This window comes from Pholcus phalangioides, unplaced genomic scaffold (assembly GCF_987345545.1).
Source record: "Pholcus phalangioides strain wild (caught in Gottingen) unplaced genomic scaffold, Ppha-v1.0 ptg000040l_1, whole genome shotgun sequence".
NCBI classification, from domain to species: Eukaryota; Metazoa; Arthropoda; class Arachnida; order Araneae; family Pholcidae; genus Pholcus; species Pholcus phalangioides.
Genome location: NW_028301626.1, coordinates 5,828,635 through 5,847,230, shown reverse-complemented (window position 1 = coordinate 5,847,230; position 18,596 = coordinate 5,828,635). Strand labels below are relative to the sequence as shown.

Here is an 18,596-nt window from a genome sequence, read left to right as displayed (position 1 = left end):
CACATTCATGCAAACAAATATCTATCTACAAACATGTACACATTTTCTTCTTCACAGGCCTTCTTGGCCAGTTTTTATGCCGGCAGTTGGTCCTCGCGGGCTGGGAATCGGCTTAAAGTTCAATTCTGGTCTGGTTAAGACAATTCGATTCTATTTTATATATATTTCGATTATAATTACAAAAAGTTCTGCGCATAAACAGGAACTGTTAAAATTTTAAATTAAACCTGACAATTCAACCAATATTATTGCTCAAAAAATATTTAACAATATCATACTATATTGGTTTTTTGTATGCGGCGCATTAATCAAAAGCCGGTCGTCTCAATGTCAATCGAAGAATCACAACAGTTGCATTTTTCATTTGATAGGTGACAGTAGTAGTTACATGATGTGTGTGTTTCTTACATATAATATATATATACTGTATATATAAATATATATTCAGGATGATTACACAATTCCCCTTTACCGCATTTTAGTGGAAAATCGTTTATTCTAGAGGCATACTTCCGACTAGGAAAAGTATCCAAATAACGTATAGAACTCACATCAGATACGTCATTCATGTTGCACGGGGTTGTATAGTTATCAAAATAAATACGAGCACCCTGTCCTCAAAAACCCAATTAGAAACGTGTTGCTTTGCCTTTCCTGACGCAAAAAGAAAAAAAAAAAAAATCCACGCTTCTGAGGGCAACATTCGGAAAGATATTTGAATTCAAAAACCGAGGGAAAGTTAGCAAAAAAACAGCATATAAAACTAACAGAAAACACTTCTTTCCCTGATTTATGCTGTTCTTTCAATCTGTTGATTTTTTTTTAAAAGACAATATCTCTCGTTTTGAAACCCAAAATAAAGAGAAGCTTTGAGAGTATTAGTAATAAAGAAATTGTTTTCTCCGGGTCCCGAGATTTTTAAGGGTTCCGTGGCGTTTGATGATGCAGAACCCCAAAAAAGCTATTGGAACACCATTCGAAAACCCATAATGTAGGCAATCCTAGTGCGCATGCTTGAATTTTTTTTCCTGAATGCAGAATTCTTAACTTTCATCAATTCTGGAATTATTATCTTTCATCAATTTTGTAGTTATTTCTTCATTGGTTTTGAATTTCCATTAATTCTAGAATTATTTCTCCCGTAAGTTATAAATTTCGATCAATTCTGGAAGTATTTCTATCATTATTTCTGTATTTTAATTGATTTCAGTAATTGCTTGTCTCAGTTTTTTCAGTAATAGTTTAAAAATTTCTTTGTTTCTAAATTTTCATCGATTCAAAATTTTCGTAAACTTTTGGGTGTTGATTTACACTTAATTGTGTGTTTAAATTTTTTTGCATGGATATTTCTCAGTATCGTGTATATTCTGAAGTAATAGACGCCGATTCTCCTCCCCAACAAACTACATAAAATCGGGGTGAAGAGGGTCTTAAACATATTACTGTGCCAGGAAATTATTTAAACTAGGGATCTTTTCAACGCATGGCCCGCGGGCCACATTTGGTTCTCGGAGCTTTTTGTCGTAGCCCACCGATCATGTTCAGAGAATGATTACAAACCGATTAATTCTGAAATAAATGAAAGAAATAATTCTAGAATAAATGAAAGAAATAATTCCAAAAATAATGAAATAATTCCAAAAATAATGAAATAATTCCAAAAATAATGAAATAATTCCAAAAATAATGAAATAATTCCAAAAATAATGAAATAATTCCAAAAATAATGAAATAAATAATTCCAGAATTGATGAAAATTCAGAATTACCGAAAGAAATAATTTCAGAATTAATGAAACAAAATGACATAAATCAATGAGAGAAATGATTTCGTAATTTCTGTGATAGAAACTATTTCATAATCAATAAAAGAATAATTGCATAATTATTGAAAAGAAATGACTTCAAGATATAATGAGACGGAAAATGATTTCACAATTACAGACATAAATAGTTAAAGAACCATTCGAGACAGTTTCGCACTAAAATTAATCTCAGTATTAATTAATTTAATCAGTATTTAATCAAAAACAATTTCAGAATAAGTGAAAAGAATTATCTAAGAACTAATCGGAATTGATAATTAATAAAAGAAACATTTTCGAAAGTCTTCAATTATTTTTGTCCCTGTTTAACTCTGAGCTCCCCTTGGCCTCCTTCTATTAAAATATGACTAAATTACGTGGTAGCTGGTGGCCCGTGGGCTTCGTGGGAAGTTTCGATGTGGCTCGCAGTGTCTGAAGGGTTGAAGACCCCTGGTTTAAAAGTAACCTGCCCCCATGGGCGCGGAGATACGGGGGGGGGGGGGGGGCGTGGAGGGGGGCATTGCCCCCCCCCCATCGTCAAAGGTGGAGTCGACTGATCTAATGTATATAAGTATATATGAGCTGACATCATCATCATCGTGCCCCCCCCCCCAGCAATAATGACCTTGCCCCCCGAGACTTCCGAATCAATCTTAGCCTATGCCTGCCCACCCCCCACTATTATATTTTCGCACTGTGTTGTAAGGGCAACCCTTATTAATTAGATTAGCGAGAATTATGATTGAAATGGCATGTGTGCGCGAATTCATTCCCAGTTTTCTTTACATTAGTAAAACACGGATCTCGATACATAAAACGTCTTCTGTAAATCCCAATTTGGCAAGTTTGTCCCGTAAGTCCCAATTCGTAGAGATATGTTTACAAGTTAGAAACACTTAAAAACGTCTTCAGAGAAATCACTCTGTACTAGAAGATATAAAATTTAAATTTCTATATATAGACACCTGTCCTAAAAAACCCAAAGCTCCTCGACTCTCTCCTCATGCCAATAGAAAAATTTCATGTTTCTAAGTGCAGTGTTCGCTTAGATCAGTGATTCCTAACGTGGGCGTTAACGTCCCCTGGGGGCGATAGAAGCTACGAGTATAACATAGGATCCTATGGGTTGGATTGCGTTGGGGAGGGGCGATGGTAAAAAAAAATTTCTGAAGAAGGGGGCGATGGGACAAAAAAGGTTCGGAAAGTATGGCTTAGATATTTCAATTTAAAAATAGGAGAAAAGTTGGGAAAGAACAGCATATATATATTGGGGACAATGCTTCTTTCCTTAATCATTTATGCGGTTCTTTCAGAACTTTTCTCAATTTTTTTTTGAATTCAAATATCTAAACGAATATTGCGCTTTGAAACACGGAATATTTTTGTTGGCCTCAGAAGAGACAAGGTAACAACTTTCTAGTTGGAAGCTTAAGAATAGGGACCAAAATTGAGATTTTTCATTTTATGGCATATTGTATTTTCGCTGTCAAAAATGGTACACAGGGACCATTCCCCTAAAAATATATTCTCAAGGTTTGATACAGATTTTATACAGCCACAAATACAAATACAACGCTACAACAAAGAAAATAGTCCAACGAGGTGGCTGAAAAAAAAAGGTGCCCATAACAAGTATGGATGTCGTAAATCACTAAAATACAGCACAATTAAAAAATTCTATCTGTCCCGTAAAATACCGGACGATACTATGGACCCACACAATAAATCACCCTTTCCGGCACGTCGCCCTGGATTCGCTCCAGCTAAAGATCAGACACCGTTAACTTAGTTCCCACTTATAACGTTTTTCCGTTTTGAACGCCTTTTTTTTCCGGTAATCGCAACAGCCGTTGTGGTGGTCGAGTGGTCATAGTGACGGAATCGCATCGCGAGGTCCCGGGTTCGAACGCCACCGTCGCCGCAGTGGTGGTCGGCTGAAATTGGTTCCCAACTTCGAGGTACGAATGCACAAGCCCCATTAAAAAGTCTCGCCGGAAAGAGCAACTGCCCCTACAACGGTAAAATCGTCAAACATTACACTTCACTCATAGTTCAAAAAATATGTGGTAGGTGACAGCACTATAACAAGCATTACACATCAACAAGCTTCACGTTAGGTTCACAACAGAAACACGCACATTCCAACATGTACCAATTCGTTAGAAGCTCCGCAGAGGAATATGGACGAGGTACGTTTGTGTGTGGTGTAGTAGTAGGTAATTGCAACAGCCAAACAATTTTGTCACTGTAATAATGTCTAAATAATACGGAAATAAATGATTCTGTCCGATATATATAAAATAAGGGATCTAAGGTCACTGTACAACTTGTATTACTACATAGTAGACCCTTTGGCACATCGACCTGGGCCTGCGACCGCAAAGTGCATGGTTGAAAATAAAATGTGATTCACCTCTTTGGCTTTACCCTGACCTCTTTGTGCTCTGTTTTACACCAAGTATTTGTATGATAAAAGATAGATTATTCCAATGCATTCTACCGGCTTTTAGAAATTAGTTCATCTTCTTTTGAAACACCCCGTACGTTTGATCACTCCTGAAATGCAACGAAACATGAAAGATTCTATCCCGTAGTTTTAGAAGACAAAAATGAATAATTTATTTTACTTAAAAAAATGCATTCATAGTATACTTCAAATCTGGTTAAGCAACAAAAAATTTTTCAACTGCGGTCAAAATGCTCGCCCTCTAGAGGAAAACGACATCTTAAACAAGTTCTAGTGTAAAACCACACGTAATTCCCACTTTGAGGCACAAATGAGAGCTGATCTCCCGGTAAAAAAAATCACACCACAAAGATCAAAAGTCCAATTATTCAATCATTACACTTCACTCATAGTTAGAAAAATTGATGGCAGATGGCAGCACACTACACAGAACAAGCATTACACGCAAACAAACTTCACTTTAGGTTCACAACAACAAACCCACATTCTGGCATGTTCCAATTCGATAGAATTTCCGCAGAGGAATTTTAACGAGGTGCATCTAGTGTTAAACTACCTCTTAATAACTCTCGACTGTGTTTCTCGCATCGTCGTATTGGCTATCGTTATTACAGTCGACGCTGGGTTTTACGAACTAATCTTTAGTTAATCGTTAGTCCCAAACAATATAATATATTCCTTTAAACGGCTTTCCTATTTACGAACTATTTTGCACGTCCTTACGAGCTCGTAAAAACAAGCGTCGCCTGCATTTTTCTGGATTATCCGTGGGTTGCACAGGAAATGGCGATATTTTTTAACAACTCTGCCGAGGCAAAATCTTTGGTGTAACTTGCAGTATTCATTCTCAAATGATCATGTTTACTCGTACTACAAAATAATAATTCGCTTATTCCTTCAACTACGAATAATTCGATTACTAATAGTTTAAGGATAATTATTATACATAACATTCAGGGGAGGAAAAAAGTCGAATTGAAAAGATAATTTCAACATCAAAATGAGTAAGAAACCCTAAGGCGAATTCGTAAAATTCGAATTTACCGAGCCTCGACTGCACGTAAGATAGTTAATAATGGATTTGCCTGTAAAAAATATTACCTCATACGTATAATTGGAATTCACGTCTCATACGCAACATTCACTCTTTCCGACCCTTGAACCATCGGGTAATTATTACCAAGGGTTCGAACCAACACGTGTTGAACAGAAAACAAAAATTCGAGATCATGATCCAGAATCAATTGATCTTATGATCTCCGCATTATCAAAAATAAATGGTTCTGTTTGTTTTGAGATAAGTGAGATCTCGTTACTGTATCCATCAAACCTCTTTATACGTCACGAGGAAATAATAATAACGGCTTTTGCAGCTTAGGACTAGTTCGAGTCCTAAATATTTATCGAAAACATGCGGTTGGAGAGAATGATGATGAGGATCCTTTGATGGTATGTGACACGTATGAGAAACTTCCTCGTGCGGTCATCAGAGTTCTTCAAACAGAAACATTGATCTCTATTCTAAGGGGGAAAAAAATAAAAACATAGAATCCTTTTATGTATCCATAAGAAAGGAACGTAAGTGACAGCTAATTTAGTAGCTATTGCTTTTGGCCCTAAGAAAAAGGAAGGAGGAAATATTTGGACACAGTTTTGGAACCGGTGAGTGATTGGTTTACGGTCAGAAAAGAGAAGAAACAACTCGAAATATGGGCCACAAAAATCGTCCAAATGTCGAAAAGGTCATCGACTAATTCTTCGGATGATTATACGAAATCATTTTTTTTCGGGTACTGCCCACATATTTACTGCCTAAAAGGCTTGGAATCAGAGCAGAGTTGAAGGCGAAAACCATATGCAAATTCGAACGGCCTATTGAAAGACCATTTATTCTAAATGGTTACGCGCTAACTATAAAGATGAGAAACCGGTCGGAGTTATGGAAACCGGCCAGCGTTCGGGTGGTCCTTGGCAAAGACCTTTTCTTTTATGGTTTCTGCCATTAATATGCCAGCGATATTTATTCCACTTTTCTTTCTTTATTTTGTTATTATTGACCGTCTATTAAGACTGACGTTTATCGCTGTTTGTTTTGGAAGCCGTTAAATGGCAATGAACTGTGAACGGCCGCGAATGAAACCTGCATTGGAAACGATTATGTTAAAAGCTGCGTATCTTCTTTCAGAATTAATCGAGGGTGAGGACAAATTGCTCGGGACATTCCATGTTTAGTAGCTGCAGAACAACTTGATGTGGGTCAGTTCATGTTGACTGTATAGGGATGTTCCTCTCTTGAATGTTGAACCAGTAATCAAGAACGAAACGATTACTTACTTATCGTGGGTGAGAACGGGCTGGGTGAATTGTTAGAGCACGCTACCTTATAGTAAAGAGATGATTTGAATAATCGTAGTATCGCCAAGACTAATTAAGAATTGGAGGAATATAATCTCAATTTACAAGTTGATTAGACATTCGTCTGTACGAAATGTCGATAGGCGTAACGTCGCTTGGCTCTCAGTAGATGGGTGTCAGCGACGAGGGCGCAGATCGCATATTCTAGTAGAACCCTGGCAAAAGCACCTAGCTGGTACATAGTCGTTATCAGCACCTCGTTTACGCTTCGTGCCAACCCATTCGATATGGATATGATGAACATTTTTGTACGGAAGACTTTTGTTCATTATCTGGAAAGCTTTGCTGGAAGCGACGCGTACTTCAGAGCTCAATCAATTTCGGCCGACTTTGTCAGCTGATCCATTCCTGGACAAAAAGCTTCATCATATCCGTACAAAATGGGTTGGCACGAAGCGTTAAGCTGATCCTTAAACACTACCACAAGTTGTCGAAATCACCACTTGTTGCTGAAATGGCTGTTGATTACGAATGAGTGGAAAATGCAGGGCTACTGGAACTCGCAGTAACTTTTGAAATAGTTTAACGGAAAAAGCGTTTATCACAGCACGCATACGAGATGAGTATTCATATACAGCGTAATTATGTCAGAGTATATTTTATGAAAGTTATCTTCTCATTCACCATACCATTTTAAGTAAAAGTTACGAATTTGAAAAAGTTCGTTGAAAAAAAAAAATTCGGACCAATTGTATAGTCGGAACGGGCAAAAATTCGGGGCAAATGGTCACGCAACTCATGCTGTAAATAGAGTTCCATCGAAACATCTCGCAAATTTTGGTACCGGGTTCAATGGGTAGCGCAATAACCCATCAAACCTCTTTTATTAGCACTTTTTAACACATTTAGAACATATAATAATATATAAAATTTTATTATAAAACATGTTACTGTAAATAATTTTTAAACGTTCAAAAAGTTTTCAAAACTTTAAAAATTAAATTTAAAGAAATAATATGTAGAATCCAAAAGTTTTCTGAAGATCATTACTGAAATAAAATCTTTTTCAAGAGAAAAATTATTGTTAAAAACTTCACTCATAGATGGCAATCGCTAACTGTATTCGTATGAGGTTTGTAACTTGAAACCTGAGCTAATGTGTCATAAGTAGGGATACGTAAATTTCGCAAAAAAAAATTTTTAAATCAGAAATTTCGCATTTATTTCGCAAAAAAAAAAGAAAAGAAATTCAGATCAGAAATTTCGCATTTGTTCACAATAACGAATTCCAAATGAAAAATTTCACTTTCGTTCACACACACATAAAAAACAACTCGAATAAATGAAATGGTTTCAATCAAAAATTTCGCATTTAAAAAATCTCTATTTTCTATTAATTTAACCTTATTTTTCAAATGCTTTTTATATAGCATCATTTTTCGAAATTCAAAAAGTTGCATATACAGTCGGGTACATTTATAACATAGCCGGTGGATAAAAAATACGGTTGTGAAATCCAGCAGAACATCATTCTTCGTCAGTTTACCAGAGCCCCCTGGTATGTGAGAGGAAAAAACATCCGTAAAGATCTTTACTTACCACTAATCTTGGACTATATCAAGGAGCTTGCAAATGCTCATTTTGACAGGCTACGATCTTCTGAACACCCGCATCTTAGAGAAATTGTCTATTATGACCCTAGAATACCCACAGTACACTCTAGGCCAATGGACTTGCTGAGCGTGGATTGGGTGACGAATTGATGTAATTTGCAGAACATTTTCATGGGTTTTTTTTCCCTAAACAATTTATCAATTTAATATCAGTTTTGTTTGATATTGCGGATGCTGTGATTGCAATTCAGAGGCATTTATATGTTTTTTTTTTGTTTTCGCAATTAATAATTTTTCTCATTTATTCATAATTTGCGCTTGCATAAAATGGTGCATTGGGTTCGTGTCGTGTTGAAACTGATGTTATTACAATACACAGATGGATGGTATGTGTCATGTCTTCATTATAACTTTTTCTTTGACGTTCTTGATTATGGTTATATGACTGATGACGGTGCAACAGTACCTTAAACGTCTCTGGTTAGTGTCTCTCGATTATGTAAATATTTATAATGTTGGAGTTTTTGCGTAGCATATCATCAGCTACTTCCCCTAAGACATTTCCCCCTTGTTCTTCGATTGTGTTGTGTTTTATCTCGATGAGCATTCATTTCGCGAAGATTTGTAAACAATACTCTCCTGGCTCATTCATTCTCTACACACACACATATACTACATACCTTACACACATGCGCAAACTTGTCTTTTTCCTTCTCATACCACCCCTGGTGATCTGTAAGTCGCCAGACAGCCTGCAAAGGCTGGGCAGCGACGGAAACGTTCAATTCTGGTCTGGCGTCTTTTCATACATTTTTATCTCTGTTGCCGTTGCTAGTTGATGCGAAGTACCGAGCACTAAGCTCTCGTCTTCTTCGTCTTGGTTTCTCTACTTAGGTAGAGATATTGATCAGTCAATGGCAAAATGGTCGGGGTTAAAACATTTTCTACCCCATCAGATTACACTTACTTTCAAAAATAAATCTCGTCGATTGCAAACATTCCCAATATCTACAATATTAAACAAATCAGTTTCACAAAGTGATTAACACAACATAAGTTTACAGCATATTTTGCAATATATTTCCATTTAGACAAAAATTTGATATGTGTATATACATGAAAAACAACAATGTCACCAAAACCATTCAATGTGATTTCTAAACATTTGACAAATATATTTAAAAGATATAACAACCTGTGGATATAACAAGCCAAAAAAAATGGGCTTAACCAAAAAAATAATCCAGATATAACCCTGCAGAAAAAAACAAGAACCCAGGAAAATATATAGTCAAAAACAGCTTTTTATGGACAGCATTCCTTGTATACGAGCGATATCTTAGCCCTAAATTTTTTCAATAAACGCGAAAATACATGGATGGAATAGTTACATTTCCTAATCAACAGCTAGCACTGAATATTATAAATAACAAACTTTAGCGCCACCTGTTCGATAATAAATTTAACTATTTTGGCAATAAAATTTTTGACATTTAATAAAAATTCCTGTCTTCCTGTGCAGAACTGTATCGTCTATGCTTTTCGGAATTATGAAATTTTTACTTGTTTTTATAACTTTGTGATCTTTTTATTGGTGGTCTCAATTCAAGTTGAGATTGGTGGAGTCCTGGTGGCTAATTCAAGTGTATGTTATTGATTGGTGAATTCATGAACATCAGTGGAATTATTTTTTCTGAATTTTTTGATTGTGCAATACCGTCAACTTCAAAGGAAAAAACCATTAGCATAAACTCAAAAAAATCTCTCATTAACATTTCAAAAAATATCTGCATGTTGTTGTATATTATCTCGTTTTCTAAATAAATTTAGAAAATTTTCAGATACCAATCAAAAACTATATTCATGCTACATTATATTTGAATTATGTGAGGCATAACTTATTTTTCCACGACAATCTCAATAATGCAGATATGTCATTGCTACGTAATCTAATTTCAACACCTCTCTTATAACATATACGTCGGTTATTACATACACTTCTCGAATCACCTTGGGGCTATGTTATAACCGAACTCGACTGTATTTATTACACAACGTCAAAGGGGAAAGAAGTGATGCTTGTGGTTTCCCTTTCAAGCACGCTCACAAGTACTGAGCAAAATTACGATTTTCCACTTCAAAAAGTGTAAATTACCTAAATTTCGCGAAAAAGTAGTAAAACAAATCAAATTTCAGCATTTATTTGTCAAAGTTAGCAAATTTCGTAAATTTCGCATTTATCGCGGGTATTTCGTAAATACGAAATTTACGTATCCCTAGTCATAAGGCAATAGATGTCGGAAAAACTGATGAGGACAAACTCAACATGTGGATTAATCTAATTCTATGGCAGTTAAGCCAAGTCGTGAACTTCCAAACCCGTGTTTCCCAGAACTTTTAAAAGAATCCCTTAGTCAAACATCAAAAGGAACTAAGAACATTAAGAGCTTTGCCCTAGCCCAGGGATAACCAAGCTCTTCATATTCACGGCATCCTTCGGGATTTTACAATTTTACATATCTCTCGGCAGCTATCCCAATTTCGAGACACTTCGACATAACCCTAAATCGTGTGGTCACTCTGATTGGAAGCACAGCCTATTGCTATGGGAATTCTCATTCACGAGCGGTTTAAGTTTTCTGAACATTGTTCAGCGGGGGTAGAAAAATCGAATAGAATTCTCGGTTTCATACTCGAAAAGATCTCTTCACGTTCTCTTAAAGTGATCTTTCCACTTTTTCGGGGATTAGTTCATCCTGGATAGGAGTATTCTGCCAAGTTTTGAAGACCGTACCTACGGAGGGACATACTTGCTCGAGATGGTGCAAAGAGGAAGGAGCCTCTTGGTGACACACAGGGCTTAAGCTATGAAGAGAGACTTGATTTTTTTGTTCGCATTGGAAGAGCGCAGATGTCGGGGGCATATGATTGAGGTGCATAAAATTTTCAACGGGAGGGATAAAATGGACCATGAATTATTAATACGCTGTCAATCGACTGCTTCGACAGGGGAACACCAGTATCAATTGGTAAGGGACAATGCGAAGTTGTGTTGTCTCGTGGTGTGTTGTTCTAACAGACAGTTGTGAATAAATAGAATAGCTTACCTCTCCGGTGATCGTGGATTCTGACGCAATCTACACGTTTAAAATGTCTTCATAGGGAGAAGGACGCGAGTGATTTGATACTTCCGAGCACGGGGCAAGGGGGCCACTACTATTAATCTTTGCTAATTTTTCCGACACAACCCTTCCTCTTTTGAGGTAACGGAAGTAAGTTGCTTTGCATCAGTCCGGGGTTGTGAGCGGTTCTATCTATCTATCTATCTATCTATCTACACGTTTAAAAAGAAATTAGGATAAATGGAGATGCTGTCCATGCTTAGATGAGACAACTATAATTTTCTATGGGCAGTATATTTTATCATAATTATTAGTTTTTTTATTGCTCTTATTGGGTTGCTGCATTTTTTATATAGTTTAGTTATATGTATTCGGCATCCATATTTTTTATGGCCATGATTTTTTTGGCCACCTCGTTGAGCATTTTGTCTGTTGTGGCCTTTGTATTTGAGCCCGTGAAGAATCTGACCAAGAACGCCAAACCAAAATGTGGCCTGCTTTTTGCTCGCTTTCAATGAAATCAATCTCAATAAGTGAATAAATTGGAACCACTAGATCACAGCGATTCAAAATTTTTGGAGTTCAACGGACTTTTTGTGTTGATAAAACGATGGTCCTTTGTGCAAAATAAGATGGTGGCCGTAAAGCACCAGTGCAAATAAGATGAAATTCAGATTCCCGTGAAAATAAGATGACCGCCACGGATCCCCCGTGTAAATAAGATGAAGATCACGAACCCATTGTACAAACAACTTGATAACCACTCATGGACTTTTCTTTCTTTCTTTCGGACCGAGCACAACTCCGGTCCATCGCCATAGGAAATTTACCACAGATTGAATTGTGCTAGAAGTGTGTGTGTGTGTATACCTAACAGTCTGAGTACGTATATGCTATTGTGCGTGAATTTTCAGTGCTACCATCTGTTTTAAAATTGTGAGTGAAGTGTAATGATTGAACATTTGTAGCGTTGTAGGGCTGTTGCTCTCTGTGGCGAGACTTTTTTTAACGGAAAGATCGGCTCTCGTATTCGTGTCTATAACTTCAGCCGACCACCGCTGTGGCGCCGCCCGTGGGTAGCCATGGAACACCTGTGCAAATAAGATGAAGATCACAGATCCCTCTCCCCACGCAAAATAAAATGAAGGTCATGAAACACACGTGTAAATAAAATGAATATCACGGACCCCTTGTGTGTGTGTGTGTGTGTGCAAATAAGATGAAGGTCACGGACTTCTTTACAGAACAATATTCAGTATATGCAAAAATAAAAACACGATGAATTAACTGTTTTCTTCGTATATAACTTAACGGTCCCCCCCAGAGACCTTTCCAAGGACTCCCTGCACTAGATGGTACAGAAACTTACTAAACGAACTGGGTCACATTTGTGTCTCTCTCTCTCTCAGTGGAACTGACTGCTTGTACGATAAGACCAAGTCCGAAAGAAAACATTATGATCACTTGATATTATAGGTGAGATTGTTTTTAATACTATACATGATCTAATTTGTGAATTTTTTTTTTCGAATTACAGATGGTGGCAGTGACGTTCCTCGTAGCCTATATATCTATGGCAGTCGGTGGCGTGACGACGGCGAAGAAAGATGCTAAAAAGCAATCCGACGTGAGCACCAAGAGACTGGATGACTCATACAGTTCGGCTCTCTTCGGAGGTTGGACGCCAATAAAACCGGGAAATCCGTACTTCCATGGATCGCAAAGCGGCAAGTACCATGACCTCGTACCCGCGGAACCCCTAGACGCTTCGTCTTCTTATTATAGTTCGTCCTTGCCGAAGCAGAACAAAGACATCTACAATTACTATCCGCGTCCCGCGATCAAGTCCAAGCCGAAGTCAAAGGTTCCGGTTTACATGGAGACCTTCAGGCCCAAAAACAAGAAATATTCTTCTGGTGGTTTGCCGGGTTTCGAAGGCATTCATGGCCTAGAGGGAATCGACATCAACCAGCTCAAACACTTGCAAGAAGTTCTTCTATCGGCTCATCACCAGTTACCTCTGACTCAGCTCAACCTACCTCTTGGTGGTGGGAAGGACGTGAAATTCATTGAGATAGCCATCCAAGGATTACCAGGATTCGGTGGCTCCGGACCCGTGAGGCAGAAACCCAAAGGCAAGAACGGATACCGTCAAGGTGGTCGGCGCAACCGAGGCAGAGGATCTCACCATAGGGCACAACAAACTCATTTGCCAATAAACGTACAGTACCTGCAGGTACCACACGGTAACACAAAAGACGCCTTGAACTACGAAGTACCCAAGGATATCCCGATCTTGCCTGTTCAAGTGCCCAATGTCGAAGAGGTGATCGACCTGAAGAACGTGCAAATCATTGAGGTACCTGTACCCATCGGACCTCACGAAGTACCCTCCATCAAGAGCGTTCAGAGTTCTGAGTACGTGAAAAGCCCACCAGCGTCCGACTATGGGAAACGTATCGAAAGTTCTGGTTACGGTGGATCAGTATCCACCGGCCTAGACTATGGTTATCCATCACTGAAGACGTCTCAGCAGTTCCCACCGAAATCTGAATCGTCCGTCTATTTCCCCCCGACGAAATCCGCAGGACAGTACCCACCACCTGCGAAGCAACAAAAGTCACAGGAGCCAAAATACAGCACCCAACAGCAGCAAAACCAGCAACAGCACCCACAATCTCACCATATCGCAGCCGAACTCGTGGAAATCACCGAGGACCAGATCAAGTCACTCGTCAAGTCCATCCAGGCAGCGGGTAAAGATCCCAGTGAAGTGTTGACGTACTTGCCATTGTCTCACATCAAAGACCAGAAAGACGGCAACGTCCACCTCGTGCTCGCCATGCCTCCAGACCACGTCTACCCTGTGACGGATGGCAAGCAAATACAATACGAAGTTTCCCAACCACCATCCGGAGACACGTACGGCTACCAGGCACAGGTACAGACCAACTCTGGATACGAATCGTCGGGATACCAAGTGCACAGAGACCAACAAGATAAATACAACACGCAGGGCCAAGACCAAGGCGCCCACCATCAACTCTCCGCCGGCTATCAGGTCGCCAACAATTACCAGCAAGATGAACCGAGACCCGTCTCTTACCACCAGCCGGTGTATCCCGACGGTCGCGGATCGACCGGTTCCGGCTACGAACAAGCACCGAAGCAGGAGCCATCTTACCAGCAATCGGGAGCAGGCCATAACCAGGGCGAGATTTACAACCAGAACGGAGCTTCCTACGACGGCGGAACCGTCGTGGGATACAAGAGGGACAGGCGCGGACAAGCCTACATCGAGGTCCACGCCCAGCCGGACGAGAACGGTTTCAGGAGGGAACCCGTCCTGGCCGTGGAACTGAAGAACGGACAGACCGTCGAGGACGCCATACAGGCACTGGACGCCGAGACACTGCAGCGGCTCGGTGCCCACTCGACAGACGGCGTCGAGATCGAGGTCGTGGAGATCCCCGTCGACGAGTACGCGGCTGAGTCACGGAAGAAAGTGACCATCGTGCCCAGAGATGGCGGCAACAACACGGTCACCGCCGTAGATACGGCGAAATCGACGACGAAGACGTCATCCTACACGACAACGACGGTCACTTCAACGACAACGTCATCGCCGAGTTAACGCGACGTTGTGATTGAAAAACTTATTTTTTTTCCCCTGTTTTCGATACAAAAGCGCTCAAATGAAATTCGGACAAGAGTGAAAAGGACAACTTTTTGTTATTATCATTTCCTTGTGATAACTTTGGCTACAATTTCATTGGGGGCCAAGAAATGATTCGATGACGTCCCGAAGAGGACGTTAGAATCGACCACAGAAATGGCCACAAGCGTAACCCGGGAGCAGACATTCATTCAGAAAATATTTTTTGTTAACCTGATGTGAGTGGAACTGAATGTTCAACACAATGTGTGGCACCAACATGATGACGGGTGATGACTATCATCATTGCCGATAACGTCCTTATATTCCAAGCATATTTATCTTTACATTTCCAGGTCGCATGACCAAGCTGTTCAGAAACAGCACATTTCTCAAGGTCAGTTCAGAGATAATTGTGGCCTAAATCAGAGGCTTCCAACGTTTTAATTTGCGAGGAACCCCTTTAATGGTAGCGAGACATTTTCACGGAATCCTTGATGGTCACGAGACTATTCTAAGGAACCAAAATAAACATTAATATACAAGTGTTTCTCTCTCTCTGTCTCTCTAATATTGGTATTTCCAATTGTAACACTAATGAAAATTATGTAGCTTTGATACCGCGGAACCCCCTGGAAAGCTGTTGCAGAACATCAGTTCAAAATTTATGACTTAGAACAGAGGCTCTTAACCTTTTGTGTCCCCACGGACCCCTTGTACCAATAAAATAAAAACCGCGGACTCCCTTTCAGAATAATATTCAGAAACTGTTTTCTTATCTAAGCTTACGGTACCCCCAAAAGATTTATCAAGGAACCCTGGTTAAGATCCGCGGTCCTATACTATCATTGGAAGCGATAGTTGACTGCAGCATGCTTTTTGGAAGCCTTTGTTGTGGGACTTTTAATGTAGCTTTGCTGTAGGAGCCAGAAAATAGGTACTACATAGGCTTCCAGGCGTGGATTTATGATATCTCATAGAGAAGCTGCAATGCACTTATATTCGGCAGAGGTCACCTTAAGCCCTTAGGCCAGGGGTAAATGGACGCGGGGGGAGGGGGTTGGAAATATTTCTGTCTACGAAATCAAATGAGGAAACAATTGTCTCATTGTACGAAGTAAGTAATAGCCTTCATGTTATTGGCACAAGCGGTCAGTGGAATAGAAAGTTAAGAAACCCCCCCCCCCACTCCTGCCTAAGGCAGTCAGATGCGCATCAAGCTTCTTGAGAAAGCAAATAACGTTCGTGGATGAGGACTTCGATAACACATAGGGCAAGCTACCAAAAGCTCTCTTGACTGAGTGATCGAGCTCGGTTTTTCACGTGTAGTGATTTAGTTCCATAACAATACTCGTTGTCATAATCACGAGCATAGTGCATACGTAATGATATCACAAGAGGTTCTGCACCCGTCCCATAGCCCTGATTCGTCGTCACCCCCATGAGATTTTCATCCCTTCACATTTGAAAAAGCTGTAAAGGGATATTAGTGAAGAGAGACGAGAATGGTCATGAAACAAAATCTCTCACCTCGTGGAATCACGCAGAGTCGTTTAGACTCGATGGTTTCACGAATTTTGCCCGTTGCTTCACTATTACGGACAAATAAAATTCCCGGACAGTAATTGCCATTTTTAGAAGTTAGGTGCCTGTCTGAACGTCAATAGTGGCTTTTAACGAACATAAGCGTGTACTCTATGTAGATCTCTTATAGCTTTCTTTCTGCTTCTAACTATATTACAGATAGCTGTTTCAGATTTTGCCCTATCGTAGGTATTTTTTTTCAGATTTTCTACTGGAGCGGGCAATATTTTCATTGACGACTATACAATAAAAGTCCGTTATAACTAGTATAGGGCTTATAACAAGAATCTCTATATAAAGAGGGATTTGCGGGTGGTTGTCAAAGAGCCACTGGTGCAAAAACTTTCGTTTACAACGAGAAGTCCGTTATGACGGCAACTTATCCCGTGATTGTGACCTGTCGTTATAACGGACGTCTACTGTATTATTGCTTCCCAATTACCAAACAGTATAACTTCCCGAAAAATGCCACTTTCTTAGGTGTGTGCCATACGGTTGAAAGTTCACCTTCTTCCTTAAACAGGCAATTTAAACGTGTTTCTCTACAGCTTCGTGTTGTTGAATGAAGAACACAAGTTTTCTTCATTGTGCTTGAAGTTTGTGTTCGATCTCATACTCAACAACTTCCTTCACAGAAACCATTATATTCAAGGACTACCAGCATAATGAATTGAGCATTTACCACTGTCAGCTGGTATTTTACTAAAGCTAGGGCTACACACTTATGTCCAGCCTGGCCCAATAGTCATTCGCTCGTCTTTGCTTTCAATGGTTGCCTCCTCGTGCTGCAATGAAGAACCAGTGACGTAGGCAGGCTACACACTAGCCCAGCTTGGCCAACACCACCTATGGAGGAAGGCCTCCCCACTAAGCTCGTGACGTCACTGAAGAAAGCCATCTCACCTATAGCCATTAGATATAGCAAGCCGACGAATGCACTATCTTTACCCTTTTTTGTAGTATATCCAATGGCTATAGGTGAGATGACCTTCTCCCGTGACGTCACAAGCTTTGTGCGGAGGTTTTCTTTTATAGGCGGTGTTGACTTGGCCCAATGCTTCTTGGTGAATATTTGCTTACAGAACACTCTCCGAGGATATTCTCGTCAATAATACGCCAACGCGTGGCGTGAATGTTGCTCAGTGCTCTGAATGCCAAAGCTTCCAACAACTGACGATCATTTTTAATGGTGAAGTGACCACACTACTCACCCATGACCAACCTTGGAACATATTGGGCTATGCCAGACATGAGTGCGGCTCCGAGTTTGGTTTTGAAATTCCAGTTTCCCGAAGAGAATCGTAGTATTCAATGGCTACGAATAACAGAGCTTCCTTCGCTTGTTTTGCTTGGAATGTACTTCATGCATCATACCGACAGTATTCCAACGCAGTTATTATACAATAACGGCACGATTTACGTCCTTCGCTTTGAAACAATTGTGTGATTAGGCTCTCAGTTACTGTGAATGTTTTTCCTTACATGTTTTTTCCCCCTCTGAGATGATTGTACATGTTTGACTTGTAAATAGGTTTATATATGATTTTTACAAACTATATGGATATATTTTTATGTATTATACGTATGCGCAAAATAAATTTATTTGAAACTGCTTTTGGATTTATTCGAGCGTCAAAAATACAGAATTTCACCATCAGAGTAGGTAGCAAATATAGTTAATTGCTTATCACCAGAAGTGTGCCGACAAGTGGATTCACTGGAGAAATCATTAGTCTTGGGTCATCAAGGCTGAATAAAAAATCTTGAGCCTTCACTCGTGTATTAGGGTACCGTATATGAGACCATAACAGCTCATATCATTCCAGCATCGCCGTGGCGTGCATTGGTGTCATTATTGGTACAAGAGAACAGGTGTGATAAATGAAACGCATCTCTTGAGTACCATAGTATCAATTTTAAATTCTTCTTATGTCAATACATTATTTCAAACATTGATAACGCATGTTGTCACATTAACACAAAACCAATCGGGTAG

General features: G+C 39.5%; 1 protein-coding gene across 1 annotated transcript in view; it reads left to right on the top strand.

Annotated features, from left to right (window-relative positions):
• Window positions 1-18,213, top strand: part of LOC149065325 (uncharacterized) — a 41,016-nt gene extending 22,803 nt beyond the window's left edge. The window contains exon 2 of the mRNA XM_089254209.1: window positions 12,899-18,213. Coding sequence (XP_089110335.1) covers window positions 12,899-14,995 — 2,097 coding nt within the window. The 3' untranslated portion in view covers window positions 14,996-18,213. The remainder of the gene's footprint in view (window positions 1-12,898) is intronic.
• Window positions 18,214-18,596: the final 383 nt, after the last annotated feature.